The sequence below is a fragment of the Pristiophorus japonicus genome, chromosome 22 (assembly GCF_044704955.1).
Source record: "Pristiophorus japonicus isolate sPriJap1 chromosome 22, sPriJap1.hap1, whole genome shotgun sequence".
NCBI classification, from domain to species: domain Eukaryota; kingdom Metazoa; phylum Chordata; class Chondrichthyes; family Pristiophoridae; genus Pristiophorus; species Pristiophorus japonicus.
The window spans coordinates 7,693,804-7,721,553 of record NC_091998.1 but is presented as its reverse complement, the minus strand read 5'-3'; the positions used below and the strand labels follow the sequence as shown (position 1 = coordinate 7,721,553).

At 47.6% G+C, this 27,750-nt stretch overlaps 1 protein-coding gene across 1 annotated transcript; it reads right to left on the bottom strand.

The window, feature by feature from the left end:
• Window positions 1-94: 94 nt before the first annotated feature.
• On the bottom strand, window positions 95-27,125 carry LOC139234835 (small COPII coat GTPase SAR1A). Its single transcript, XM_070865568.1, has 7 exons — window positions 27,055-27,125; window positions 22,171-22,245; window positions 21,461-21,580; window positions 18,898-18,963; window positions 14,176-14,279; window positions 10,928-11,059; window positions 95-2,645 (listed from the first exon to the last, which is right to left on the bottom strand). Exons 2-7 carry the CDS (start codon window positions 22,226-22,228, stop codon window positions 2,529-2,531), a joined length of 597 nt encoding a protein of 198 aa, XP_070721669.1. The 5' UTR covers window positions 22,229-22,245; window positions 27,055-27,125; the 3' UTR covers window positions 95-2,528.
• Window positions 27,126-27,750: the final 625 nt, after the last annotated feature.

The following is a 27,750-nucleotide window of genomic DNA, read 5'->3' as shown; positions in this document are numbered from 1 at the left end:
TAAATAGCCAGCCATGTAACTGGTTACAGCGGGTGAAAGCTATTCTACTCATGAAGGATGTCAGGCAAGACAATGGACACCCAATACACGAAGATATATAATTACGTTTATTTCAAATAAAGCAATGATTTATAATACATTTATACATGTTGCAGGTTATCGTTCTACCACGCAGAGAATGAACAGAGTGAGGGTAAGAACTAGGTTTTCCAAGAATGAGTTGGTGAAGGCATCAGTTTGGCAAGGGGCAAAAGCAGTCACCAATACCCTCTCAGACAGTGGAGAATAATGACCACAAACATGTAGAACTGCACTAACCCAGTAATACTGCAGGTACAGTACTAACCTGTTGTGTTAGAAGCCAGAAGGTTTTGGGAGAAGGGGAGAAAAAATATATCAAGTTTTTGCATTCATGCTTTGTGGGGGGGGCGGGGGCAGTGGAAGGAGAGAGGCAAGTCCACTGACTACGCCAGTGATAACTGCCCTTCGAATGGATTACCGCAGATGCCCCTCAAGGGGTAACTCCGCAATCCTCCTGGGACAAGCAAAATATTTTCTTCACCCACTCACACATACTGAGCAAGCAATTGTTTAAAAAAGGAGAAATGTACGAGACTGAATGGGCATCGGAAGTAAACAAAACGTAACATTCCCACTAATTGACTTCTACTGTATTCCCTTTCCGGGAAGTATTGCGTCTCTGTCTAGTCGCGCCACATAGGGCCTAATGGAGAACAGCCAGTTTTGGGCGTCACTGAGAAAAGCCATTTACTCCTGGGGCCTGGGAAGACGGTACAATCCGATTTTCTAATTTCGGCAAAAAATAAAACCACCACAACAGAATGCCTCCGTCCTTTCAGCAGCTGTGAAAGAACACCACCATTCTGAGCAACAGACCTTAGAAGCAACAAAAAAAAGCCCATAGCAATATAGTGTTGACTGGGCACTGCTCATTCCCTTAAATGACCATGGGAGTGGGGGGGGGCGCGCGGGGAGGCTGTTTTGCTCACTGTCCACATCCTGGACATGTTGCCCAATTTCACTTCATAAGCATATCCCCGCGACAACGAACAGAAGTTCAAAGTTCCCGTTCGATCCACAGCCACGTTAGTGTGTAAACCGTTAAACTGTAAAATAGCTCCCTGCGTTACACGGCCTGTATAATGGCGCGTCGTACCCACCATCACGTTAAAAGCACCAACTGTACGAATCAGTTCACATTTTAGAAAAGCTTCACAATTAAAAGCGTGCAAGAAAATTGTGCAATTTGTCCCGTCGCTAGTTTAGTCCCTTACAAGTGAATGAATTCGACATCAAATTCATGGTGTTCACCGTGCCATCCAGCGAGCGTTAAATTATTCAAAATTACTCGCGAGTCAAGTTTGAACAACAACCTCACATCACACTCAATCCACCCGTGAATTTGCTTCACCCATTTTCCCACTCCCAAAATTCTTTTACACCAAATGGAAAAAAAACTTGTCAACCCGAGCCATCATTCGTTAAATCTCTAAATTTTAAAAACAAAACTGTATTTTCTGATCTTGCAGTTATTTACCTCAAACGAAACTGTGGATTTGAGGAGGGGCCGGAATTTCCCAGGTTTATATTAAAAGCTCGTCAGAGATCCACCCGGTACGATACACTGATACAAATAGCCACGGGAGAACGGATAGCAAGGTAATGAACCAAATTATATGTACATTTATAAACCATCGACAGCACTTGAACCAGTCTCAATGTGCAGATGCTACCGGCATATCTTCAAATATTAACGTCACGAATGCATCAGCATTTCCTACAGAGAGCAAAGTGGTAATATTCACACAGCAGCTCTCTCAGCCTCACCCCCACGGGAACTACATGAACCAGAATCGGGCACCATTATTGTTGGCCACATCTGCATAACCCCCAAAAACCGTGTAGAATATTCGATGTCAGCCTCGGACATATTCTAAACTTCTGGAAAAATAAATGGCTCCGGACACAAAAAAACTACCATCAGTGCAAACCGAGATAATTGTGAAAAGTCAAGCAACTTGTGATTACTATTGAGACTATCACTTGATTCGGATAAAACGCTTGGAGGGGTGGCCAGTCACAGCTAACTGTCCTATACCATCCACGCTGTCTTGCGTGACAGGGCCCCGGAGGGACAGACATACCTGAGCAGCTTCAGGGAGCACTGAGCATCTCAAGAAAGGGGAGAAAAACAACGCACACGTTTCCGGGACTGTTCCGCAGCCTAACTGAAGTGTGAATTCCCAGTCAACACTTGTATATAGGAGATTTAAAAATGATTACACTTGGAAAAGTAATTACGATTTTCATCTAGGTACAAACACCAAACTCAAAATTATACTTAAAAACGGAAGGTGGTCGGTAAGCTCCCCTGGTTGGCATTGTGATTTCGTCAACAGCTGGGTGTCCGGTTTCTTTTTAAAAAAAAAAACAGAAGAAAACAAAAAAAACATGTGAGACAGCTGCAAACTAGTTCCAGTCCAGAGTGGCATCATTTTGTCTCGAGTTCAGTCGATGTATTGAGAAAGCCAGCGAAATCCTTCTCCGTAACCCTGGCGTTTCAGCACACTGCACATGAACACCTCCAGTGGTCTGGTGTTCAGCTCCTTCAATGGCACAGCCCCCTGGAACAGACCAACAAGCACATTTAAAATCCCCCAAAGCACGCAAGCCATTTTCAGTAACAGACCGTGTTACTCGTGTGCGTGGTGACTCGTGAATACAACAACTTGTATTTGTGTAGCGGCTTTTTGGATATTAACGGAATCAAGGGATATGGGGATAGTGCGGGAAAGTGGGGTTGAGGTAGAAGATCAGCCATGATCTCACTGAATTGCGGAGCAGGCTCGAGGGGCCGAATGGCCTACTCCTGATTCTTATGTTCTTAATGTAATAAAAAGTCCCAAGGTGCTTTACAGGAGCATTATAAAACAAAATTTGACATCGAGCCACATAAGGAGAAATTAGGATAGGTGATCAAAAGCTTGGTCAAAGAGATAGGCTTTAAGGAGCACCTTGAAGGAGGAAAAAGGTGTAGAGAGGTGGAGAGGTTTAGGCAGGGAGTTCCAGAGCTTGGGGCAATGGTTGAACAATTATAATCAGGGATGCTCAAGAGGCCAGAATTAGAGGAGCACAGACATCTCGGGGAGGGGGGAGGGGGTTGTGGGGCTGGAGGAGATTACAGAGATAGCGAGGGGCGAGGCCATGGAGGGATTTGTAAACAAAGATGAGAATTTTGAATTCAAGGCGTTGCTTAACCGGGAGCCAATGTAGGTCAGTGAGCACAGGGGGTGATGGGTGAGCGGGACTTGGTGCGAGTTAGGACACGGGCTGCCGAGTTTTGGATCAAAGGGAAATGAGAAAGGTCAGCAGACATTTCTTTACACGGGGCAATGTTCCTGGTCATTGCTTTGTTTGGTGCGCGGCCCTTTAACCAGCTGCACGGCCCATTCAATTTTTCGCGTCTGCTCGGTTATTTACATTGAAAAGCCGGTGGGAAAGATGGGGGAAAGAAGGCAGAATTAGAGGAGCGCAGACATGTCGGGGGGTTGTGGGGCTGGAGGAGATTACAGAGACAGGGAGGGGCGAGGCCATGGAGGGATTTGCAAACAAGGATGAGAATTTTAAAATCAAGGCGTAACTTAATCGGGACCCTCGACCTCTTTGCAGCCCCCAAATCCCAAAATCAGTCACTACAGCAACCCAGAGAGCAGCGGGTCAGCATGCAGAAATCAAGTGCAGGCAGCGAAAAGAGCGTGCGGCAAACCAGTCCCACCCACCCCTTCCTTCAACGACTATCTGTCCCACCTGTGACAGGGACTGTGGTTCTCGTATTGGACTGTTCAACCACCTAAGGACTCATGTTAAGAGTGGAAGCAAGTCTTCCTCGATTTCGACGGACTGCCTATGATTATGATGATGGAGATTTTAATGAACACTGACTGTTTCACGTGTTCATGGCAGCTGGAGACAAGAAAGACTTGCCTTTCACGACCACTGGACGTCTCAACGTGCTTTACAGCCAATGCAGTACTTTTGGAGTGTAGTCACTGTTGTAATGTGGGAAACGCGGCAGTTGATTTGCGCACAGCAAACAGCAGTGTGATAATGACCAGATCATCTTTTTTTTTTGTCATGTTGATTGAGGGATAAATATTGGCCCCAGGACACCGGCGATAACTCACCTGCTCTTCTTCGAAATAGTGCCTTGGGATTGTTCATGACCACCTGAGAGGGCAGACGGGGCCTCGGTTTAACGTCTCATCCGAAACACAGCACCTCTGACAGTGCAGCACTCCCTCAGCACTGAACTGGGAGTGTCAGCCTGGATTTTTGTGCTCAAGTCCCTGGAGTAGGACTTGAACCCACAACCTTCTGACTCAGAGGCGAGGGTGCTGCCCACTGAGCCCCGGCTGACAAGTGAAGAGAGTGTGTGAGAGCAGGCCAGGGGGACGAGTGCGTTCTCCAGCGTGAGCTACACTATCTGCCGCCATAATAATTCATACGTAATTCCACTTTTGTCCCCCAGTGTCCTAAATTTCTAGTTTAATACTCAACTATGTAAAATAACCAGTCAAGGCAACCCTACACCGAATGGGCGACAACAGTCAGGTCATGACCCAGCCTAAATGAACCTTGTATCATTGGTAAATTACAAAATGCACGTATGAGGTGAATCAACGACGTCAATGACAAACTAGAAATTCTGCCATGACACACCTCAATACTGCAGGTCAATTTTCTTTCTATTCATGGGATGTGGGCGTTGCTGGGACGGCCAGCAATCGTTGCCCATCCCTAATACTTTGCTTTGTTTTGTCACATAACCCGAGGATTAGCCACTTGTGCTCAACCATACCACTGCATACTTTAAACAGAATTGGAATCCTTCCTCGCTGCTTTAGCTTCTCAAGGTGGGTCATGATCCACATCATACCCCAGTCACACCTCCGCCAGTGCTCGCATCAGCCTACTGTAAGGAGATTGGTCAGAGTGGGGGAGGGGAGAAGGGAGTACAGTCTTCAGTTCTGTTCCTCCCCTTTACAGCGCAACCAAGATTAGAACTCGGCACTGGCAGGAGTAGGCAGGACGAAAGTGAGACTTATCACTATCGGCACCAAAACACCACACAATCAATGGATTACTTCTGAAGTTGCAGACATTCAAGTCCATAGCCTCGCCCCGCCCTATCTCTGTAACCTCCTCCAGCCCCCTCTCCATCTCTAATCTCCTCCAGCCATTCCCCCCCACCCCCAAAGATCTCTGCGGTCCCGTAATCCTGAGCACCCGATTATAAATCGCTCCACCATTGATGGCCGTGTCTTCAGCTGCCGAGGCCCCAAGCTCTGCAATTCCCTCCATAAACCTCTCCACCTCCCGACCTCTCTTTCCGCCTTGAAGACAACTTGCATTTATATAGCACCTTTAGCATAGTAAAACGTCTCAAGGCGCCTCGTAGGAGCGATTATCAAACAAAATTTGACACCAGGCCTCATAAGGAGATGTTAAGAGGTAGGTTTTAAGGAGCGTCTTAAAGGAGGAGTGTGAGGTAGAGAGGCGGAGAGGTTTAGGGAGGGAGTTCCAGAGCTTGGGACTCAGGCAGCTGAAGGCATGGCCACCAATGGTGGAGCGATTAAAATTTGGGATGCTCAAGAGGGCAGAATTCAAGGACGCAGACATGTCGGAGGGTTGTGGGGCTGGAGGAGGTTACAGAGATAGGAAGGGGTTTGAAAGCAAGGATGAGAAAATGACACACCGGGCCACAAGCTTTGTCAAAGAGGTCGGTTTTAAGGAGTGACTTAAAGAGGAGAGCGAGGCGGAGAGGTTTAGGAAGGGAATTAGTGAGCATAGGGCCCAGGCAGCTGAAGGCACAGCCGCCAATGGTGGGGAGTAGGAAATTGGGGACACTTGTAATGTAATTCTTGTAATGTGGAGAAAATACTGGGACCCGGCACTGCAATGCAGAACAAGGGAAACAACTACACAGCTCAGCTGGGTGCCACCAAACATCTATGCGATTTACAATTATAACCAATTTTAAAACAGGTTTGAAAAATGCCAAATAGTCTAATTTAGATAATTTACACGCCCAAATGGGTTACTGATTGGATTTGTCGTTCAACAAGGTCAACAATTGAAATACATAAACCATTGGAGATATTGAACAGAACTGGAGCGACTTGCTAGCTTTCAAACATTTACTTCACGATGGGCACAGAAACTGAACTCAATGAATGATGTAGTCGCACTCTACCACCAAGTGTCAGCCGGGGCTCAGTGGGCAGCACCCTCACCTCTGAGTCAGAAGGTTGTGGATTCAAATCCCACTCCAGAGACTTGAGCACATAAATCTAGGCTGACACTCCCAGTGCAGTGCTGAGGGAGTGCTGCACTGTCGGAGGTGCCGTCTTTCGGATGAGACGTTAAACCGAGGCTCCGTCTGCCGTCAGGTGGACGTAAAAGATCCCACGGCACTATTTTGAAGAAGAGCAGGGGAGTTCTCCCCGTTGTCCTGGGGTCAATATTTATGCCTCAATCAACACAACAAAAACAGATTATCTGGGTCATTATCACATTGCTGTTTGTGGGAGCTTGCTGTGCGCAAATTAGCTGCCGCATCTCCTACATTACAACAGTGACTGCACTTCAATAGTACTTCATTGGCTGTGAAGCGCTTTGGGATGTCCGGTGGTCGTGAAAGGCGCTATAGAAATGTAAGTCTGTCTTTCTTTCATTCAAAACACAATGGTTTTTGGCTATATTGAAGACATGAATTCAATTGCAGTTTTTCAGACGAGTATTAATACAAACCACGTACCAGGCAGTGTCAATGAATTACCTCAAGGCAACAGATGGCCAGCTGGAGTCACAAGACAGAGATTCAATCAAGTGCAACAATGTCAAGTTACACGAATGAAGCTCTTACAGATGTCAGCAGAGCTCAAGGCTGAATGACAAAGTCACTGTCGGGTTTTGGCCATGCTTTCTATAGTCAGTGCATTTATTAATGACTAGCTGATCTTCCATGCAGTTTCACATGGGCAGTCACGGCCAAGGGCAGTCTTCAAGTGAAACACGATTGCAACAGAATACACACGTATAATGTTGTATATGCTGTCCTTATTTTTATGTGATCAATTTCTCTGCCATTTATAATGGAAACTTCCCAAGTAATCTTGTCACGCTGTAATTACACCCTCCTTCCAGCGGCGGTGCTGCATCCAGCCAGCATCAGGGGATGGAAAAGCAGAAGGTGCCATCAGGGGGCAGGAGAGAGGGGAGCCAGACAGTATTCTAGGCAGCATGAGTTAACTAGCGAAGTACAATAACCAATGTTCCTTTTAAGCTGTGCGGCCACACAGTGCTCCAGGGGTCCTGTGCAGCCAATGAGCCGGATTTTGAATTGAAAAAATAATTACATTGACTGTAGCTATAATCTGGTGACAGCCCTACATTCCCACAACATACATATCTGCCAAAAAAGATGACTTGCATTTATATAGCGCCTTTCACGACCACCGGATGTCTCAAAGCGCTTTACAGCCAATGAAGTACTTTTGGAGTGTAGTCACTGTTGTAATGTGGGAAACGCGGCAGCCAATTTGCGCACAGCAAGCTCCCACAAACAGCAATGTGATAATGACCGGATAATGTGTTTTTTTTATGTTCATTGAGGGATGATATTGGGTGGGATACTGAGAGTAACTCCCCTGCTCTTCTTAGAAATAGTGCCATGGGCTCTGAGGGGGCAGACGGGGCTTAACGTCTCATCCGAAAGACGGCACCTCCGACAGTACAGCACTTCCTTGGCACTGCACTGGGAGTGTCAGCCTAGATTTTTGTGTGCTCAGGTCTCTGGAGTGGGACTTGAACCCACAACTTCTGGCTCAATTACATATAAAGATTGTTTTTTTCATTTAGCAGCGCTGGGCGGTGTTTTTTACTGGAATAGCTTCCACGTGGCCCACAGCATGAAACATGGCTGGTTCGAGGCCGAAAGCCGCAGTTTGAGTTTTGGCCGGGCAGAACTCGCTTTATATTACTTGGTATCCTGCCTCGCTGGAGCATTAACCCCCCTGGTTAGGAGTGAACGCTGCACATGCCTGGTCACAGTGCAAGGGCACAGCTGTCTTCCATAAATTCAAACCAGAAATGATGTGAGGGGGTGCGGGGGGGCGGGGAGAGACTCTGTAAACGTTCAAATTAAGATCAGGTGAATTTACCAGGTTTTGCCGCCTTTCCAGAATTTCACTCCACGCAATGTTAAACTGACGCAGCATAAAACTATGCCACCATCAGTTAGTGTGTGCAGAGTGAAAACTAATTGTCACAGACACTAAACTTTCAGTGTAAATGCATCCTATGAGGCCCCCATGTTTGGACATCCTGGTCATGAAAAACAAACCAATTAGTCTACAGGTCTGTCAGAAACAGTAAACTGGTAGCAAAAGACAGAAAGACTTGTATTTATATAGCGTCTTTCAAGACATCCCAAAGTGCTTTACAACCAATCAGTATTTTTTTTAAGAATGCAGTCACTGTTGTAATGTGGGAAACGCGGCAGCCAATTAGCGCACAGCAAGCTCCCACAAAGAGCAATGTGATAATGACCCGATAATTCGTTTTAATGATATTGGTTGAGGAACACCGGGGATAACTCCCCTGCTCTTCTTCGAAATAGTGCCATGGGATTTTTTTACGTCCACCTGAGCGCGCGCGGACGGGGCCTCAGTTTAAGGTCTCATCCTAAAGACGGCACCTCCGACAATGCAGCACTCCGCTCCCTCAGCCCTGCACTGGAGTGCAGCCTAAAATTTGTGCACGCTGCAGAGGGACGTGAGCCCCAGCCTTCTGACTCGAGGCGACAGAGTGCTGCCCACTGACTCACAGCGGAGTATCTAAAAATGTGCCCCACAGACAAAATCCACCCACTATCAGAAAGCCTCCTGCTTTGCATGATTTTAAAGTGCGTCACAATTCTCAAAAGGTTAAACCGACACGAAAGACAGGAGCAAGAATTCCCTTTGATCTACCTGCAGAGGTACCCAACTGTTAAAATTTGCTGAATGCTTGAACCAGATTTTAATCTTCCAATTTCAAAAGCATCGGTAACCAACAGCAGCAAGTTTGACCTAGTTTTGCTTTCACTGCACCGCAGCCTCCAGTCACCTTCTTGCCTGATCTGTAGAGTCAGCCGTCACAGGAGCCCCAATGTACTCGCTGTAAATCATTGCGGGAACTCTACAGTCGGCACAGCAGCTTTAACCCCCTCCACAGCTCCCTCAGTGGCCGACCGGCGCGTACAACAGCTTAGAATTACTCGGTGTGATTCCTGGTCTGTGCGGAGATGGTCTCCTCCAGCCCCAACCCCCCCACCGAGTGACTACCTTATATTTATGACCCCTAGTTGGATTACATACATGAGAATGACGTTCCGCCTCCTGATAATCCCCATCCATGGCTCCCTTAGGACACAATATCATCCTGATTTTCAAATCTCTCCGTAATCTCCTCCAGCCCCACAACCACCTCTCCCTCTAATTCTGCCCTCTTGAGCATCCCTGATTATAATGGTGCAACCATTGGTGGCCGTGCCTTCTGTTGCCTGGGCCCCAAGCTCTGGAACTCCCTCCCTAAACCTCTCTTTCTTCCTTTAAGACGCTCCGCAAAACCTACCTCTTTGACCAGCAGTCATTTCTTCTGAAGCGGCTCAGTGTCAAATATATTTGTTTTGTCTTATAACACTCCTGAAGCACCTTGGGACGTTTTACTACGCTAAAGGCGCCATATGAATGCAAGTTGTTGTTGTTGTTGTCTGTGCGCCACCGCAATTGGTTTCAGTGTCCATGGGCCAGAGGAGGCAACAAGAAAATTAAAAGCAAGTTCTTCCCGATCAGCATCCAGCCCCCCCTCCCGCTCCCCGGAAAGTGCAGGATTGGTGTCAGGCAAAGAACGGATCAGGATTGCCTGGGATTGCCCTGCCCCCAATACCGGTTAGTATATTCTGCCGACACTCTTGGCTCACAGATTGGCCACTTGAACGCCTCGATTTCAAAATTTTCATCCTGGTTTTCAAATCCCTCCATGGCCCTCATTCCCCCCCTATCTCTGTACACAACCCCCCCCCCCCCCCCAGCCCCCCGAGATGTCTGCACTCCTCCAATTCTGCCCTCTTGCACATCCCCCGATTTCAATCACTCAACCATTGGTGGCCGTGCCTTCTGTTGCCTGGGCCCCAAGCTCTGGAACTCCCTGCCTAAACCTCTCCGCCTTTCTCTCTTTTAAGATGCTTCTTAAAACTTACCACTTTGTCCAAGCTGCCCTAATACCTCATGTGGCTTTGATAACGCGCTTGTGAAGCACCTTGGGACATTTTACCACATTAAAGATGCTATATAAATGCAAACCGTTGAACGGGTAGCTGCCCATGGATCCGCTCCCCAGCGAGAATCCGCGCCTTCAACTACTCTCCCTTTAAAAAGGCGACGACTCTAATGAAGGGCTGTGCTCCTATTCACCCTCTGGAGCCTCAATTGGTAGGCCTTGCACTGTGCCAATGCCAAGGTTGCTGGGTAACCTGCTTAGAAGACAGACCAATGAGCTCCCCTGCTCTTCTTCGAAATAGGGATCTGTTACATCCACCTGAGAGAGCAGCCGGGGCCTCGGTTTAACGTCTCATCCGAAAGACGGCACCTCCAACAGTGCAGCACTCCCTCAGCACTGCACTGGGAGTGTCAGCCTTGATTTTTGTGCTCAAGTCTCTGAAATGGGATTTGTACCCACAACCTTCTCACTCCGAGGCGAGGGTGCTGCCCACTGAGCCACGGCTGACACTAAACGTAATTTAGGAGATGACGACGACGACCAGGCACTTTATAAATGCGAATCTTCCCTTTCTTTGCTTTACCTTTCCTGTCGTTTGTCCATACAGGCCGAAGAGTTCCCGAAGTTTCTCCTCACTGACGGCCTCCGATCGGTCGATCTTATTGCCCAGGATGAGAACAGGAACGTTGGATATTGTTTCATCTGTCATTAATGCCTGGGACGGAGGGAATGAGGGAGTGGGGGGGGAAAGAGAGAGGGAGAGAGAGAGAGAGAGAGAGAGCGCTTTTTATTTCAGACACATGTTGTACATCTGATCGTTGGAAACAAAAGTACAAAGAAACAGCCCGTGACTGAAACAAAAGACTACACACAATGTGTAGGGCTCAAGGGAAAACAAACCACCCAGCGACACCAAGCAACATAACTTGCAGCGATCACATCACCAGCAACACTTCATTGTTGAGGCACGACCAGTCACAGTTAATGTGTTGCCGGTATAAAAAGCGTTTGGCAGCTCAGGGCCAGTAACTGCTGTTTTCTCGGACCTATTTCCCCCTCCTCCAAGATGTTATCGCTGAAGCAAAAGACATCCCCAGGCAGATTATAAGAAGTATGTAAAAGATATAGCTGAGTGTCGTCTCTTTTCGTGGGCTGCATACGGAGCCTTGGGGGAGGGGACAGTCACATCTAAACTTTAAATCCATATTTAAAGTAATGCGTAGAAGGATTAGACGGGAGTCGAGAACTTTTTTCACCCAGAGGTCTGGAACTCACTGCCTGAAAGGATGGTCGAGGCAGAAACCCTCCACACATTTAAAAAGTACTTGGATATGCACGTGAAGTGCCTACAAGTAACCTACAGGGCTATGGACCAAGAGCTGGAATGTGGGATTAGGCTGGATAGCTCGTTGTTGGCCGGCGTGGACACGATGGGCCGAACAGCCTCCGTCTCTGCCGTAAATTTCTATGATTCTCGTAAGTTGCAAATCCGAACAGATTTTGATGTCAGATTTAGGATTTATCGACCAATGGGACAACAGCTTGTTCCAAATCTCCAGGCCAACATAATTCAAGTCGAAACAAACGGATAAGAAATTCTCCAGGATCTCCCGCGGGTTTTCCCCACGGAAGGTCAGGACAAAGCGAGAGTCGCAGTCATGCTGCAGGTATGGGGTTCCCGCGACGTTTGGATCTCACCGAGCTCGGTCTTGCGTGCGACTACATGCGTGACTGGGTGTCACCGGTGCTGCCTCTGTAAGATCCTGCAAGTCTCCTGGGAGGACAGACGCACCAACGTCAGTGTTCTCGCTCAAGCCAAAATCTCCAGCATCGAAGCACTGACCACGCTCGACCAGCTCCGTTGGGCGGGCCACATCGTCCGCATGTCCGACACGAGACTCCCAAACCAAGCGCTCTACTCGGAGCTCCGACACGGCAAACAAGCCTCAGGTGGGCAGAGGAAACATTTCAAGGACGCCCTCAAAGCCTCCTTGATAGTTTTGACCCCTCCTGCAGCCCCTTTATATTCATACATATTGTCCCTTCCCATCACCTTGTGGTTTACACTTACCTCAGTTCTACTCTGCTCTGTTGCCTCCTGCCTCTTGCATTCTTTCTTGGGGTCCTGTTCATCTGAGCTCTCACCCACTCTAACTAGCTCAGAGCCCTCTCCTGGGTTCCGAATACTCCTCGCATTCAGGCACCGAGCTTTCAGGCTTGCCTTTTTATTACACTTTGACCCTTTAGAATTTTGCTTTACAGTGGCCCTTTTTGTTTTTTGCCTTGGGTTTCTCTGCCCTCCACTTTTACTCATCTCCTTTCTGTCTTTTGCTTCTGTCTCCCTGCATTGGTTCCCATCCCCCTGCCATATTAGTTTAACTCCTCCCCAACAGCACTAGCAAACACTCCCCCTAGGACATTGGTTCCGGTCCTGCCCAGGTGCAGACCGTCCGGTTTGTACTGGTCCCACCTCCCCCAGAACCGGTTCCAATACCCCAGGAATTTGAATCCCTCCCTGCTGCACCACTGCTCAAGCCACGTATTCATCTGAGCTATCCTGCGATTCCTACTCTGACTAGCACTTGGCACTGATAGCAATCCAGAGATTGCTACTTTTGAGGTCCTATGTTTTAATTTAGCTCCTAGCTCCTTAAATTCATCTTGTAGGACCTCATCCCTTTTTTTAACCGATATCGTTGGTACCAATGTGCACCACGACAACTGGCTGTTCACCCTCTCTTTTCAGAATGTCCTGCACCCGCTCCGAGACATCCTTGACCCTTGCACCAGGGAGGCAACATACCATCCTGGAGTCTCGGTTGCGGCCGCAGAAACGCCTATCTATTCCCCTTACAATTGAATCCCCTATCACTATCGCTCTCCCACTCTTTTTCCTGCCCTCCTGTGCAGCAGAGCCAGCCACGGTGCCATGAACTTGGCTGCTGCTGCCCTCCCCTGATGAGTCATCCCCCTCAACAGTACTCAAAACGGTGTATCTGTTTTGCAGGGGATGCACTACCTTCCTTGCACTGCTCTTCCTGCTGGCCTTCCATTCCCTATCATGGGTGACTTTAATATGCGTACAGATTGGGCTAACCAAACTGGAAGCAATACGGTGGAGGAGGATTTCCTGGAGTGCATAAGGGATGGCTTTCTAGACCAATAAGTCGAGGAACCAACTAGGGGGGAGGCCATCTTAGACTGGGTGTTGTGTAATGAGAGGATTAATTAGCAATCTCGTTGTGCGAGGCCCCTTGGGGAAGAGTGACCATAATATGGTGGAATTCTGCATTAGGATGGAGAATGAAACAGTTAATTCGGAGACCATGGTCCAGAACATAAAGAAAGGTAACTTTGAAGGTATGAGGCGTGAATTGGCTCGGATAGATTGGCGAATGATACTTAAGGGGTTGACTGTGGATGGGCAATGGCAGACATTTAGAGACTTCATGGATGAACTACAACAATTGTACATTCCTGTCTGGCGTAAAAATAAAAAAGGGAAGGTGGCTCAACCGTGGCTATCAAGGGAAATCAGGGATAGTATTAAAGCCAAGGAAGTGGCATACAAATTGGCCAGAAATAGCAGCGAACCCGGGGACTGGGAGAAATTTAGAACTCAGCAGAGGAGGACAAAGGGTTTGATTAGGGCAGGGAAAATGGAGTACGAGAAGAAGCTTGCAGGGAACATTAAGACGGATTGCAAAAGTTTCTATAGATATGTAAAGAGAAAAAGGTTAGTAAAGACCTTTTTTGCCATATAACATACTCTCACTTTTCTGTACAAGGACCCTCCTGTCCCCAAAAACTGCTCAACACGGTTCTACTTACATCAAGTTCGACTTTAGACTCAGAAAGTCGCAAGTGGTCTGCACAGTCCACCAGGAAAACAATCCCGTTAATGGCAGGGAGGTAGTTCTTCCACACTCGGCGGGCTGTGAACAAGCAGCAACATTTAAGTAAAATACGAAATACAAGATAGTCACTAACAATGTTCCCTGCAAGCTGGGCGGGCACGAATACCGCACAGGCCCCTCACACGCTGTATCGTTGAAGATATTGCGTGTGGGTGGCCGCTACAGATTTAAAGGTACCACGCATTTAAATAAACAGGCGGAGGACCCACGGTGATATTCAGAGGGAGCACTGGTCACTAACAAAGCCAATAGGGAAATCAGGAGAAACTTTGTTACCCAGAGAGTGTGGAACTCGCTACCACAGGGAGTGGTTGAGGCAAATAGTATAGATGCATTTAAGGGGAGAGCTAGATAAACACACGAGGGAGAAAGGAATCGAGGGTAATACTGATAGGGTGAGATGAAGAGGGGTGGGAGGAGGCTCGTGTGGAGCATAAACACCGGTATGGACCAGTTGGGCCGAATGGAAGCTTGCAGGGAACATTAAGACGGACTGCAAAAGCTTCTATAGATATGTAAAGAGAAAAAGGTTAGTAAAGACAAACGTAGGTCCCCTGCAGTCAGAATCAGGGGAAGTCATAACGGGGAACAAAGAAATGGCAGACCAATTGAACAAGTACTTTGGTTCGGTATTCACTAAGGAGGACACAAACAACCTTCCGGATATAAAAGGGGTCAGAGGGTCTAGTAAGGAGGAGAAACTGAGGGAAATTCTTATTAGTCGGGAAATTGTGTTGGGGAAATTGATGGGATTGAAGGCTGATAAATCCCCAGGGCCTGATGGACTGCATCCCAGAGTACTTAAGGAGGTGGCCTTGGAAATAGTGGATGCATTGACAGTCATTTTCCAACATTCCATTGACTCTGGATCAGTTCCTATGGAGTGGAGGGTAGCCAACGTAACCCCACTTTTAAAAAAAGGAGGGAGAGAGATAACAAGGAATTATAGACCAGTCAGCCTGACATCGGTAGTGGGTAAAATGATGGAATCAATTATTAAGGATGTCATAGCAGTGCATTTGGAAAGAGGTGACATGATAGGTCCAAGTCAGCATGGATTTGTGAAAGGGAAATCATGCTTGACAAATCTTCTGGAATTTTTTGAGGATGTTTCCAGTAGAGTGGACAAGGGAGAACCAGTTGATGTGGCATATTTGGACTTTCAGAAGGCTTTCGACAAGGTCCCACACAAGAGATTGATGTGCAAAGTTAAAGCACATGGGATTGGGGGTAGTGTGCTGACATGGATTGAGAACTGGTTGTCAGACAGGAAGCAAAGAGTAGGAGTAAATGGGGACTTTTCAGAATGGCAGGCAGTGACTAGTGGGGTACCACAAGGTTCTGTGCTGGGGCCCCAGCTGTTTACACTGTTCATTAATGATTTAGACGAGGGGATTAAATGTAGTATCTCCAAATTTGCGGATGACACTAAGTTGGGTGGCAGTGTGAGCTGCGAAGAGGATGCTATGAAGCTGCAGAGCGACTTGGATAGGTTAGGTGAGTGGGCAAATGCATGACAAATGAAGTATAATGTGGATAAATGTGAGGTTATCCACCTTGGTGGTAAAAACAGAGAGACAGACTATTATCTGAATGGTGACAGATTAGGAAAAGGGGAGGTGCAAAGAGACCTGGGTGTCATGGTACATCAGTCATTGAAGGTTAGCATGCAGGTACAGCAGGCGGTTAAGAAAGCAAATGGCATGTTGGCCTTCATAGCGAGGGGATTTGAGTACAGGGGCAGGGAGGTGTTGCTACAATTGTACAGGGCCTTGGCGAGGCCACACCTGGAGTATTGTGTACAGTTTTGGTCTCCTAACCTGAGGAAGGACATTCTTGCTATTGAGGGAGTGCAGCAAAGGTTCACCAGACTGATTCCCGGGATGGCGGGACTGACCTATCAAGAAAGACTGGATCATCTGGGCTTGTATTCACTGGAGTTCAGAAGAATGAGAGGGGACCTCATAGAAACGTTTAAAAGTCTGACGGGGTTAGACAGGTTAGATGCAGGAAGAATGTTCCCAATGTTGGGGAAGTCCAGAACCAGGGGACACAGTCTAAGGATAAGGGGTAAGCCATTTAGGACCGAGATGAGGAGGAACTTCTTCACCCAGAGAGTGGTGAACCTGTGGAATTCTCTACCACAGAAAGTTGTTGAGGCCAATTCACTAAATATATTCAAAAAGGAGTTAGATTAAGTCCTTACTACTAGGGGGATCAAGGGGTATGGCGAGAAAGCAGGAATGGGGTACTGAAGTTGCATGTTCAGCCATGAACTCACTGAATGGTGGTGCAGGCTAGAAGGGCCGAATGGCCTACTCCTGCACCTATTTTCTATGTTTCTATGTAATGCTCAAGAAACTCGACACCATCCAGGACAAAGCAGCTGCTTGATTGGCACCCCATCCACCACCTTCAACATTCACTCCCTCCACCACCGGCGCCCCCTGGCTGCAGTGTGTACCATCTACAAGATGCACTGCAGCAACTCGCCAAGGCTTCTTCGGCAGCACCTCCCAAACCCGCGACCTCTACCACCTAGAAGGACAAGGGTAGCAGGCGCATGGGAACACCACCACCTCCACGTTCCCCTCCCAGTCACACACTGTCCCGACTTGGAAATATATCGGCTGCTCCTTCATCGTCGCTGGGTCAAAATCCTGGAACACCCTCCCTAACAGCACTGTGGGAGCACCTTCACCACACGGACTGCAGCGGTTCAAGGCAGCGGCTCACCACCACCTTCTCAAGGGGCAATTAGGGATGGGCAATAAATGCCGGCCTTGCCAGCGACGTCCACATCCCAGGAATGAATAAAAAAATGTCTGTAATTCTTTGCAAAACGAAGATCAATGTTACTGTTTCATTTGAAAGGGGAAACTTGCTCACATTGAATAATCATCACAGGCAGTCCCTCGAAATCGAGGAAAACTTGCTTCCACTCTAAAAATGAGTTCTTAGGTGGCTGAACAGTCCAATACGGGAATTACAATCTCTGTCAGAGACTGTGGGCACGGAGACTGTGGGACAGACAATTGTTGAGGGAACGGGTGTGTGGGACTGGTTTACATTGTATACCAACCAGATGGCAAACCTTTGCAGCTTTTTCTCATCCTCCAAATGAAGAGTCTTGATCCTGCGCAAGTACTCTAAAACTCAACCAACAGTTCTCACAATTTGTGGCTCACATCCCTTGGAACGGGAGAGGGAAGTGAAAGCCAGTCCCACTCTGCAGAAGCATCCAGTGGACACCAGGCGAGTAGAGCAGCATGAGCCAGACGCTCCGTCTAGTAATGGAAAGGGTAGCAGCTGTAGGATCACTTGGGCAGCAACTCACTGCAGGCGGAGTATAAGTAAATGCGGCTGAGCGATGTGGCAAGGCATTACATAAACGCAAGAAATGCATGAAACAAACCTGTATGGAGTGTGACTCTCCTCCCTTCCCTGCCAATTTCCTCCCCCTCCACCTTGAAAAGGTCCTTTGTTGGGATACAGTCCCACAGACGTCATCCAAACGGCCACTGTCAACACGTGAGCAATGCCAGTGAAAGTTGGCCGGCCAAGGTGCCAACAACTTGCGTTTAAGGGCTCACAGCGATTCACAGTTCAGTCATGGCAAAAACTGACACTGAGCCAAAGGAGGAAACAGCAAGACAGGTGACCAAAACACTGGTCAGCGAGGCAGGTTTGATGGCAAGCCGAACTTTCTCTTCACCAAAGACTACACATGGGCGTGTGCACTTCCCAGCATAGATTTAAAGCAATTGGTCGGAGGTTTAGAAGCGATTGGAAGGCAAATCTCTTCAGCCAGAGGGTGGTGGGGGTCTGGAACTCACTGCCTGAAAGGGTGGTAGAGGCAGAAACCGTCACCATATTTAAAAAGTATGTGGATGTGCACATGGTGCCATAACCCACAGGGCTATAGACCCAGAGCTGGAAAGTGGGATCAGGCCGGATAGCTTTTAGTTGGCCGGCACGGACACAATGGGCCGAATGGCCTCCTTCCGTGCTGTAAATTTCTATGATTCTATGCTCCCTTTAAACTGAAGCCGCATAGCTCCCTGCAGCCTCCGCACAACTGGATTTTAAATAGGGAAAACAGCGCATGAGCGGTATTTCGAATGGGCCGTGAGTTCCTTAGAGGGGCCACCCCCCAAAATCTATTGCAGGGAACATTGCTTCCAGGAGGAGGGGTTGTCGGATTGCGATCAGGAATCTTGGCTCATTACTCCTCACCCTCCCAAATCTGAGCATTGATATATGCATTATAGCTTGCTTTAGAAAGACATGTTTTTTTTTAAATTCGTAGCCAATCTTTCCAATTCTTTGTCAAATCACAAACGCCAGAGGTCACCTTGCACACATCAAGGATCACTCTGCGCCAATGCTCTTAGCCAAAAGGCCTAGAGCCACTGCACCGTTCCTGGAAGTACTGCAATACCAGGTTCGTGCCATGGAGGTGGATGGGTCAGGCCCCCCACACACCTCCGTGGAGGTGGATGGGTCAAGCCACCCCACCTTAGAACATGTTACCAGTTTAACCAGCCAGCATGTGGCACCTGATTAGCACAGATTGAAAAACAACACATTCTGATGCGAAAATATGACAGAGCTGTGTTTTTTTCCAGCATCATACCTTGTGCGTGACCTCCGAGGTCAAATGTAGTGAATGTCATTCCTGCAATCGTCAGCTCTTCTGATGCTATGACAATAAAAAGAGACCAGTTAGGAGAGGCAGTCCTGGTGACCTGGCGGCAAAATGCGCTGAGCAAACAAACTGAGGACTGCAGCCAAACGCATACACAAATCTGGGGGTAAGTCACAGTGGTCTGTACCACTGCGAGCTGGATTTGCGAGTGTACATGCACAGATTGCTCAATCGCCACGGAACAACAAGTGCACAAAACCCAACTGCCTCCCAGACGCCCGTCAATCCATCTCGTGACCACGCAGGGACTTGGTGAGAGTGGAGAAACTTTCAGTCGTGCTATTCGTGAACCTGTTTCTAAGGACAGGGCATCACCTATTGTGGCATAGTGGTTATGTCACTGGACCAGTAATCCAGAAGCCTGGGCTAATGATCCGGAGACACGGAGGCCACGGCAGCTGGGGAATTTAAATTCAGTTTGAATAAATCTGGAATGAAAAGCCAGTAGCAGTAATGGTGACCACGAAACTCCCGGATTGTTGTAAAAGCCCAGCTGGTTCACTGATGTCCTTTAGGGAGGGAAATCTTCCGTCCTTATCCGGTCTGGCCTATGTGTGACTCCAGACCCACAGCAATATGATTGACTCTTAATTGCCCTCTGAAATGGCCCAGCGAGTTACCCAGTTGTATCAAACCGCTACCAAGAAACAAAATCCTTGAGAGTCACAGTCCAGTCAAACTTGACTGTGGGAGCACCTTCACCACACGGACTGCAGTGATTCAAGGCGGCGGCTCACCACCACCTTCTCAAGGGCAATTAGGGAGGGGCAATAAATGCCGGCCACACCCACATCCCATGAACAAATACTTTTTTTTAAAAAAAAGTCACACCTGTGGCTGCACACTTCTACCGTTAGATCACCACCAACTCCAGATCATCATACCCATACCACACCTATCGCCACCGACAAAATGTTCCCTTTAAGCTGCGCATCTGTGCAGTGCTCTGGACCTCCTGGGCAGCTGGGTCTTTAATGGGGGGAAACGGCGTATACATACGCTGTATTTCAAATGGGCCGCAAACCCCTTAAAAAGGGTCTCGCACCCAAAAATAAATTAAAGGGAACATTGGCCACCACACTCGGAGGGTGATTCGCTTTCTCCTGACTTTCGTGGGCAAAGCTGCAGTAAATCGATGAGAGGGGGCACGAGGGAAGAGTGCTCGTGCGAGGAGAGAAAATTCAGAAATATTCAAATATGCGCAATCACATTTATGTACTTTATGCCATGAACTTTCATGGAATTAAATTACCGTTAACAACATTTTGTTTCAATTTCCAACCCCCCCTGAACGGGCTGATTTTTACCACGGCACGACAGCTCACTGGCAGCTTGCACATGTTGCTGTTCTACGTGCAACCCAAGACAGTAGTAACAGGCTATTCGACCATTAACGGCATCACCAGCAAGCCGTACTCATCCTTTTCAGCAGTCGAACACCAGGAGCACAATCCCGAGCCGATTCTTTTCCCCAGCCTGGCCGGAGATATCTGCGGCCAACTGCAGCAACCCAAAAACTTTCCCCATCCCGATCAGCACCGACCAAGAATCGAACGCGGGGACTTCTGGTCTGTATGACTCAGAACTACAAGAGCGTACGAGCTTTCTGCCTTTGCTGGTCACTTGGGTGGGTACCGCAGGGCGCTGGGGTGACATGCAACGATCCTATTAATTGAGATGTATCTAATGTTACTGACTAACAATTGTCCTGTCAATGAACCAAGATCAGCCCTTTCCAAATCTCCAGGCCAAGGAAATTGAGCAGGGCCAGTCACTAAATAAGAAATTTAAGTGCAAATGCCACAGTGACAGCCGTGGCTCAGTGAGCAGCACTCACGTCTCTCAGTCAGAAGGTCGTGGGTTCAAGTCGCACACCAAGGACTTGAGCACATAAATCTAGGCGGACACTCCTAGTGCTGAGGGAGCGCTGCACTGTCGGAGGGGCCGCCTTTTCAGTTGAGACTGTTAAACCGTGGCCCCGTCTGCTCTCTCAGGTGGACGTAAAAGATCCCATGGCACTATTTTGAAGAAGAGCAGGGGAGTTATCCCCAGTGTCTTGGGGCTAATATTTATCCCTTGATCAGATTATCTGGTCATTGTCACATTACTGTGTGTGGGAGCTTGCTGTGCGCAAATTGGCTGCCGCGTTTCCCACATTACAACAGTGACTACACTCCAATAGTGCTTCATTGGCTGTAAAGCACTTTGAGACGTCCTGAGGTCATGAAAGGCGCTATAGAAATGCAAATCTTTCTTTCTTGGCTTTGTGGGCTGATTGCCAGGATTCAGGAGCAAAGCTGCAATGCTGCTACAGCCCTTTGCTGTGCTGGCTTTACCGGCTTTACCCACTGAAGCTGTTCAACAGGCCAGGGAAGGCACAGAACACACATAAATAGGTTAGAGTCACACATCAGCAGAACGAGTGCTCAGCTTTTGCAAAGGGAGAATGGCGGAGAGCGAGTCACGCCTCGATTCAATGGTAAGTACTTACTGGGATGTAACGTAGGGACATGCTGCCCCAGTCGGTTATCTTTCAGCATGTGCAGGAGTGTGGTTTTGCCGGCGTTGTCCAAGCCCAAGAAGACCAATTTTCCTGATTTCTTATATAAACCTGCCAACAAAAAAGCACAACGTATACATTAGCTTGCTTTAGATAGATGTGAGTCTCAGTTTAATCAGCTGCCATGTTGATCCCACAGCACTATTTTGAAGAAAAGCAGCAGTTATCCCCGGTATCCTGCCCAATATTTATCCCTCAATCAACATAACAAAAACAGATTATCTGGTCATTGTCACACCGCTGTTTGTGGGAGCTTGCTGTGGGCAAATTGGCTGCTGCGTTTCCCACATTACAACAGCAACTACACTCCAAAAGTACTGCACTGTAAAGCGCTTTGGGACGCCCTGAGGTTGTGAAAGGCGATATAGAAATACAAATCTGCCTTTCTTTTTATTAAGAACATCTCATTTGGAAATTTTTCAGTAGTTGCAGAATCCTGTCACACTGCCCAAGGTAGGTCAGAGGAAGATGCGCTGCTTTACATCGGGGGGGGGGGGGAAACCATTATCTCATATAGCGCCCATGTCCCGGAGTCAGAGGGTGGAGTAATGAGGTCGCTCCCATCCAGTGTGCGAGCACCAAAGACCAGGAGAGGGAATAACGCGGAGAAACAATGCAGCACACGGTTCGGTGCCACTTACCCAGGAACTGCAGCATGCTGGTGAAGCCACTGTACAGCCAGTCGAGAAGGCCCGACATTGCTGAATCGGACACACCTGCAACAAGAAAAAGACACACATTCAGATCACAGACTCCCTGAAAATCAAATGCTTGTGCTAGGTTATAATATAGGAGCAGGAGGAGGCCGTTCAGCCCCTCGAGCCTGTTCCTACCCGTCACAAAACCAAGTTGACTCTTTCTACAAGAGGGCTAAATTTACAGAGGGTAGATGGGCTGAGTAAGGTTGACGGGAGTTGGGGAGGGAATTATTGCAACACTGACGAAAAACCACTTGTGCAGAAATACATTTATGCGCCTAGGGTTGAAAGAAGGGCACACTGTAAAAAAACAGCCAACTAATCACGTCCAAAGATAAATTAAACTAAAGCAGAAGTATTTTAACAGGTACAAGGTAAATAACTCAAGGGAATAGGGGCATGTATTGGACTCAACCGAGGGTGACAACATCTGCTATTGTATTGGCTAGAAGGGCAATGGAGAAGTGAATATCTGTGGCAGTGACAGCAAAGTCTCTCTCGGTATTGTTGGAAGTCAGGGGGCTGCTGAGGGACTCTGGAGCCTCAAGATATAGACGAGGTTTTAAATAGATACATTGCATCAGACTTCACTGCTGGAGATGGCACTGAGTTACCAATGCTGCAGCACAACATGCTGAAGCTGAATGTGTAGCTTTGGATGTGAAAATGGTCTTTGCTACAATTAGGATGCTTAAAGTTGATTGGGCTGCTGGCCCTGAATCCTAGGGTGCTGAAAGAAATGGGGGTTGGTCTTTGCAATCCAATGGCTGATACATTTAGTGCCTCGCTGAGGTCTGCGATTATTCCTATGGGAGAGAGAGAGAGACAGAGGCAAGAGGGAGTCAGAGGCAAGAGGGAGTCAGAGGCAGAGACAGAGACAGAGACAGAGACAGAGAGAGAGAGAGAGAGAGACAGAGATTCATGTTGGTGCCAATATTCAAAAAAATAAAAATAAATAAAGGCATTAAGTCTGAATCAGGAAACAATGTGCCCATGAGATTATCTTTAGTTGCAGGTAAATTTTGAGAAAGGATCATCAGACATGTGCTGTATGATTTTGAAAGAGATGGGGGCAGTTAGGGAATCACAGCACAGCTTAAAGGAATGGAGGTCCTGTCTCATGTCAGCTGTGGCTCAGTGGGCAGCACTCTCGCCTCTGAGTCAGAAGGTTGTGGGTTCAAGTCCCACTCCAGAGTCTTGAGCACAAAAAACTAGGCTGACACTCCCAGTGCTGTACTGAGGGAGCGCTGCACTGTCAGAGGTGCCTCTGACTCCCTCAAGTGGATGTAAAAGATCATTATTTCGAAGAGCAGGGGAGTTATCCCCGGTGTCTTGACCAATACTTATCCCTCAACCAACACCACTAAAACAGAGGATCTGGGTCATTATCACATTGCTGTTTGTGGGAGCTTGCTGTGCACAAATTGGCTGCCGTGTTTCCTAGATTACAACAGTAAGTGACCACACTCCAAAAAGTACTTCATTGGCTGTAAAGCGCTTTGGGATGTCCTGAATGATGCTATATAAATGCAAGTTCTTTCTTTCTTTTGAGTAGAATGTGCCTCTATTCTCTGTAGTTGAGAAGAATGAGGTGATCTCATTGAAACCTATAAAATTCTTAGAAGGCTTGACAGGATAGATGCTGAGAGTTAGTGTGCCCTGACTGGAGAGTCTAGAACTAGGGGGCAGTCTCAGGATAAGGGGTCAGCCATTTAGGACGGAGATGAGGAGAAATTTCTTCACTCAGAGGGTTGTGAATCTTTGGAATTCTCTGCCCGAGGGCTGTGGAGGCTCAGTCGTTGAGTTTATTCAAGGCTGAGATCGTTAGATTTTAGAGAATCAAGGGATACGGGGATAGGGCAGGAAAATGGAGTTGAGGTACAAGTTCAGCCAATATCTTATTGAATGACAGAGCAGGCTCGAGGGGGCCAAATGGCCTGCTCCTAGTTCTTATGTAACTGATGTTTATGCTCCATACGAGCCTTCACCCACCACTCTTCATCTCACCCGATCAGCATATTCCATTCTCCCTTACGTGCTTATCCAGCTTCATCTTAAATGTATTTGCCTTAACTGCTCCTTGAGGGAGCAAGTTCCAAAGTCTCACTCTTTCAGTAAAGAAGTTTTTCCTGAATTCTCTATTGGATTTATTGGTGACTATCTTATATTTAGAAGACTGTCTTATGTTTAGTTTTGGTCTCTCCCACAAGTGGAAACATTCTCTCTCGTCTACCCTATCGAAACCGTTCATAATTTCAAAGACCTCTATCAGGTCAGCCCTCAGCCTTCTCTTGTCTGCATCGTACAGAGCTGTGCGCTCAAGGCTGCTGAATGGGAGAAAGACTTGGGGGGATACGGTTCATTGAAGCCCAAGAGTAGTATCACGAGGGTTGTGAAAGCGAGAAACACCATCCTTTCCTTGTACAAAAGGGAAGCAGCTGAATTTACATAGCACCCTTTGGACCTCGGGCATCCTTCAATACTTTACAACCACTGGGAGTGTAGTCACTGTTGCAGAGTAGAAAACACGGTAGCCAATTTGAGCACAGCAAGCTCCCACAAACAGGAACGAAATTGCAGCCAGATAGTCTGTTTTTGTTGGTTGAGGGATAAATATTGGCCAGGACACCAGGGAGAACTCCCCTGCTCTTCTTTGAAATAGTGCCATGGGATCTGTTACGGCCACCCGAGAGGGCAGATGGGGCCTCGGTTTGTCTCATCGGAAAGGGAGTACGGCTTTAGCCCAGCTGCATCTAGAATGTGGTGTCCAGTTTTGGTTCCCTCATGTGGTGCAAATGTCAAGAATTTGGAAAAGGGCCAGAGGAGGGCTTCTCGAATGATACCTAGTTTAAGGGTCGTTAGATATCCGGACAGACAAAGAACTAAAGCTTTTTACTTTGGAAATGCGTGAATTTCGAGGAGATATGATTGAGGCCTCTAAAATAAGAACGGGAATAGATTCTGTCCGTGTGGATAGGTTATTTGTGCTAGGTAGATTGGAGACATCAGCGTAAGTTAGAAAAGCAGTTAGGCTACATTCTAGGAAATAGAATTACATGGAAGTTACAGCACAGACACAGGCCATTCAGCCCAACAGGTCCTCCTCCCACCCCTCTTCATCTCACCCCATCACCATATCCTTCTATTCCTTTCTCCCTCGTGTTTATCTAACCTCCCCTTAAATACATCGATACTATTCGCCTCAACCACTCCCTGTGGCAGCGAGTTCCACATTCTCCCCGCTCTCTGGGTAAAGAAGTTTCTCCTGAATTCCTGATCCGTGGTCATATTTATGACCCCTAGTTTTGAAACATATCTTTTCACAGAGAGTTACTCACTAACCTTTGGAATAAGTTGTGAGTACATGCAATTTCAAAGGGCAAGTTCCTGTGAGTAATTCGAGTCACGGAAGGTGGGTAGGGTTAATGGGGAACTCTGGCACAGTATCAGGGACTGCCACCTCCTGGAATTTGCTCAATTGCCTTCGGGGAGGCATCACAGAAGAATTTCCCAGGGGAATTTTCCCTCTGCTTTAATGCCTCTCCCAGGAACTGTGGGGAGGGCAGGTTTGTGTGCGTGGGTTGCACCAAGTGAGGATCGGCTGTCTGATCCTGTCCCTTTCTCACACAGAATCATACAGCGCAGAGAGGCGCCATTCGGCCCATCGAGCCGACTCTTTTGAAAGAGCTATCCACTCCCTTGGTTCTTTCCCCACCGCCAATGTTCCCGTTAAGCTGCGCGTTCGATCTGGAGATCCCGCGCCATCCGCTCACCAGCTTTACCGTGACAATAATTGGGCATGCACGAAACATCGAATGGGCCACGCAGTCGGTTAAAGAGCCCGCGAACCAAAAAAAAAACACGACAGGGAACATTCATTGCCCACAGCCCTGCAAACATTTCCCCTTCAATTATTTATCCAATTAACTTTTTGAATATTACTTTTGAATATGCTCCCACCGCCCTTTCAGGCTGCACATTGATTCTGAAGCATCAAGGTATTAAAATTGATTATTCTTAATCAGTAATGCAGACAAATTGATTACTGTGAAGCATTAATGTATAAAAATCGATTATTGTGAAGCATTAATGTTAAAAAAATCGATTATTCTGAAGCATTAATGTATAAAAATCGATTATTGTGAAGCATTAATGTATAAGAATCGATTATTCTGAAGCATTAATGTATAAAAATCGATTATTGTGAAGCATTAATGTATAAAAATCGATTACTGTGAAGCATTAATGTATAAAAATCGATTATTGTGAAGCATTAATGTAAAAAAATCGATTACTGTGAAGCATTAATGTATAAAAATCGATTACTGTGAAGCATTAATGTATAAAATCGATTATTCTGAAGCATTAATGTATAAAAATCGATTACTGTGAAGCATTAATGTATAAAAATCGATTATTGTCCAGCATTAATGTATAAAAATCGATTATTGTGAAGCATTAATGTAAAAAAATCGATTACTGTGAAGCATTAATGTATAAAAATCGATTACTGTGAAGCATTAATGTATAAAAATCGATTACTGTGAAGCATTAATGTATAAAAATCGATTACTGTGAAGCATTAATGTAAAAAAAATCGATTACTGTGAAGCATTAATGTAAAAAAATCGATTACTGTGAAGCATTAATGTATATAAGTTGGTCATTGTGAAGTATGACTGTATAAAGCTGATGATTGCTGAGCGCCAGTGTGTGACACGGATTGAGCAGCGCTCCGGCACTGGGATCTTGCTGTGCCCCCTCCCCGCCGTGTCCAGCCGGGGGCGGGGGCCAGGGCCGGGGCCTGACACCCCCCCGGGCTCTCACCTGCCGCTCCCCGGCCAGCCTTCCTCCTCCTCCTCCTTGCCCCGCCGCCGCTCCCGCTTCCCCGGCACTGACTGACTGCCCGCCCCGCCCCGCGCCGCGCCGGAAACACACGCACTGCTTCCGGGGTCACCGCTCACCGCTTCCGGGGGTCAACGGCAGTCAGCTGCTGAGAGAGAGGGAGGGAGAGAGAGAAATAGGGAAAGGAGAGAGAGAGGGAGATAGGGAAAGGAGGGAGAGAGAGGGGGGGATAGGGAAAGGAGGGGGGAGAGAGAGAGAGAGAGAGAGAGAGAGAGGGAGAGAGAGAGAGGGGGAGATAGGGAAAGGAGGGAGAGAGAGATAGGGAAAGGAGGGAGAGAGAGATAGGGAAAGGAGAGAGAGAGAGATAGGGAAAGGAGAGAGAGAGGGGGAGATAGGGAAAGGAGGGAGAGAGAGATAGGGAAAGGAGGGAGAGAGAGATAGGGAAAGGAGAGAGAGAGGGGGAGATAGGGAAAGGAGGGAGAGAGAGAGGGGGGAGATAGGGAAAGGAGGGAGAGAGAGAGGGGGGAGATAGGGAAAGGAGGGAGAGAGAGGGGGAGATAGGGAAAGGAGGGAGAGAGAGAGGGGGAGATAGGGAAAGGAGGGGGAGATAGGGAAAGGAGGGGGAGATAGGGAAAGGAGGGAGAGGGAAAGGAGGGGGAGATAGGGAAAGGAGGGAGA

Excerpts from the sequence above, each read along its gene's own strand:
- LOC139234835 (XM_070865568.1), bottom strand. The coding sequence starts at position 22,228 with ATGTCGGGCCTTCTCGACTGGCTGTACAGTGGCTTCACCAGCATGCTG. Across the intron at positions 14,280-18,897 it reads CCTCGGAGGTCACGCACAAG|CCCGCCGAGTGTGGAAGAAC; the intron begins GTATGATGCTGG and ends GCTTGTTCACAG. Across the intron at positions 11,060-14,175 it reads AGTCTAAAGTCGAACTTGAT|GCATTAATGACAGATGAAAC; the intron begins GTAAGTAGAACC and ends CCTCCGTCCCAG.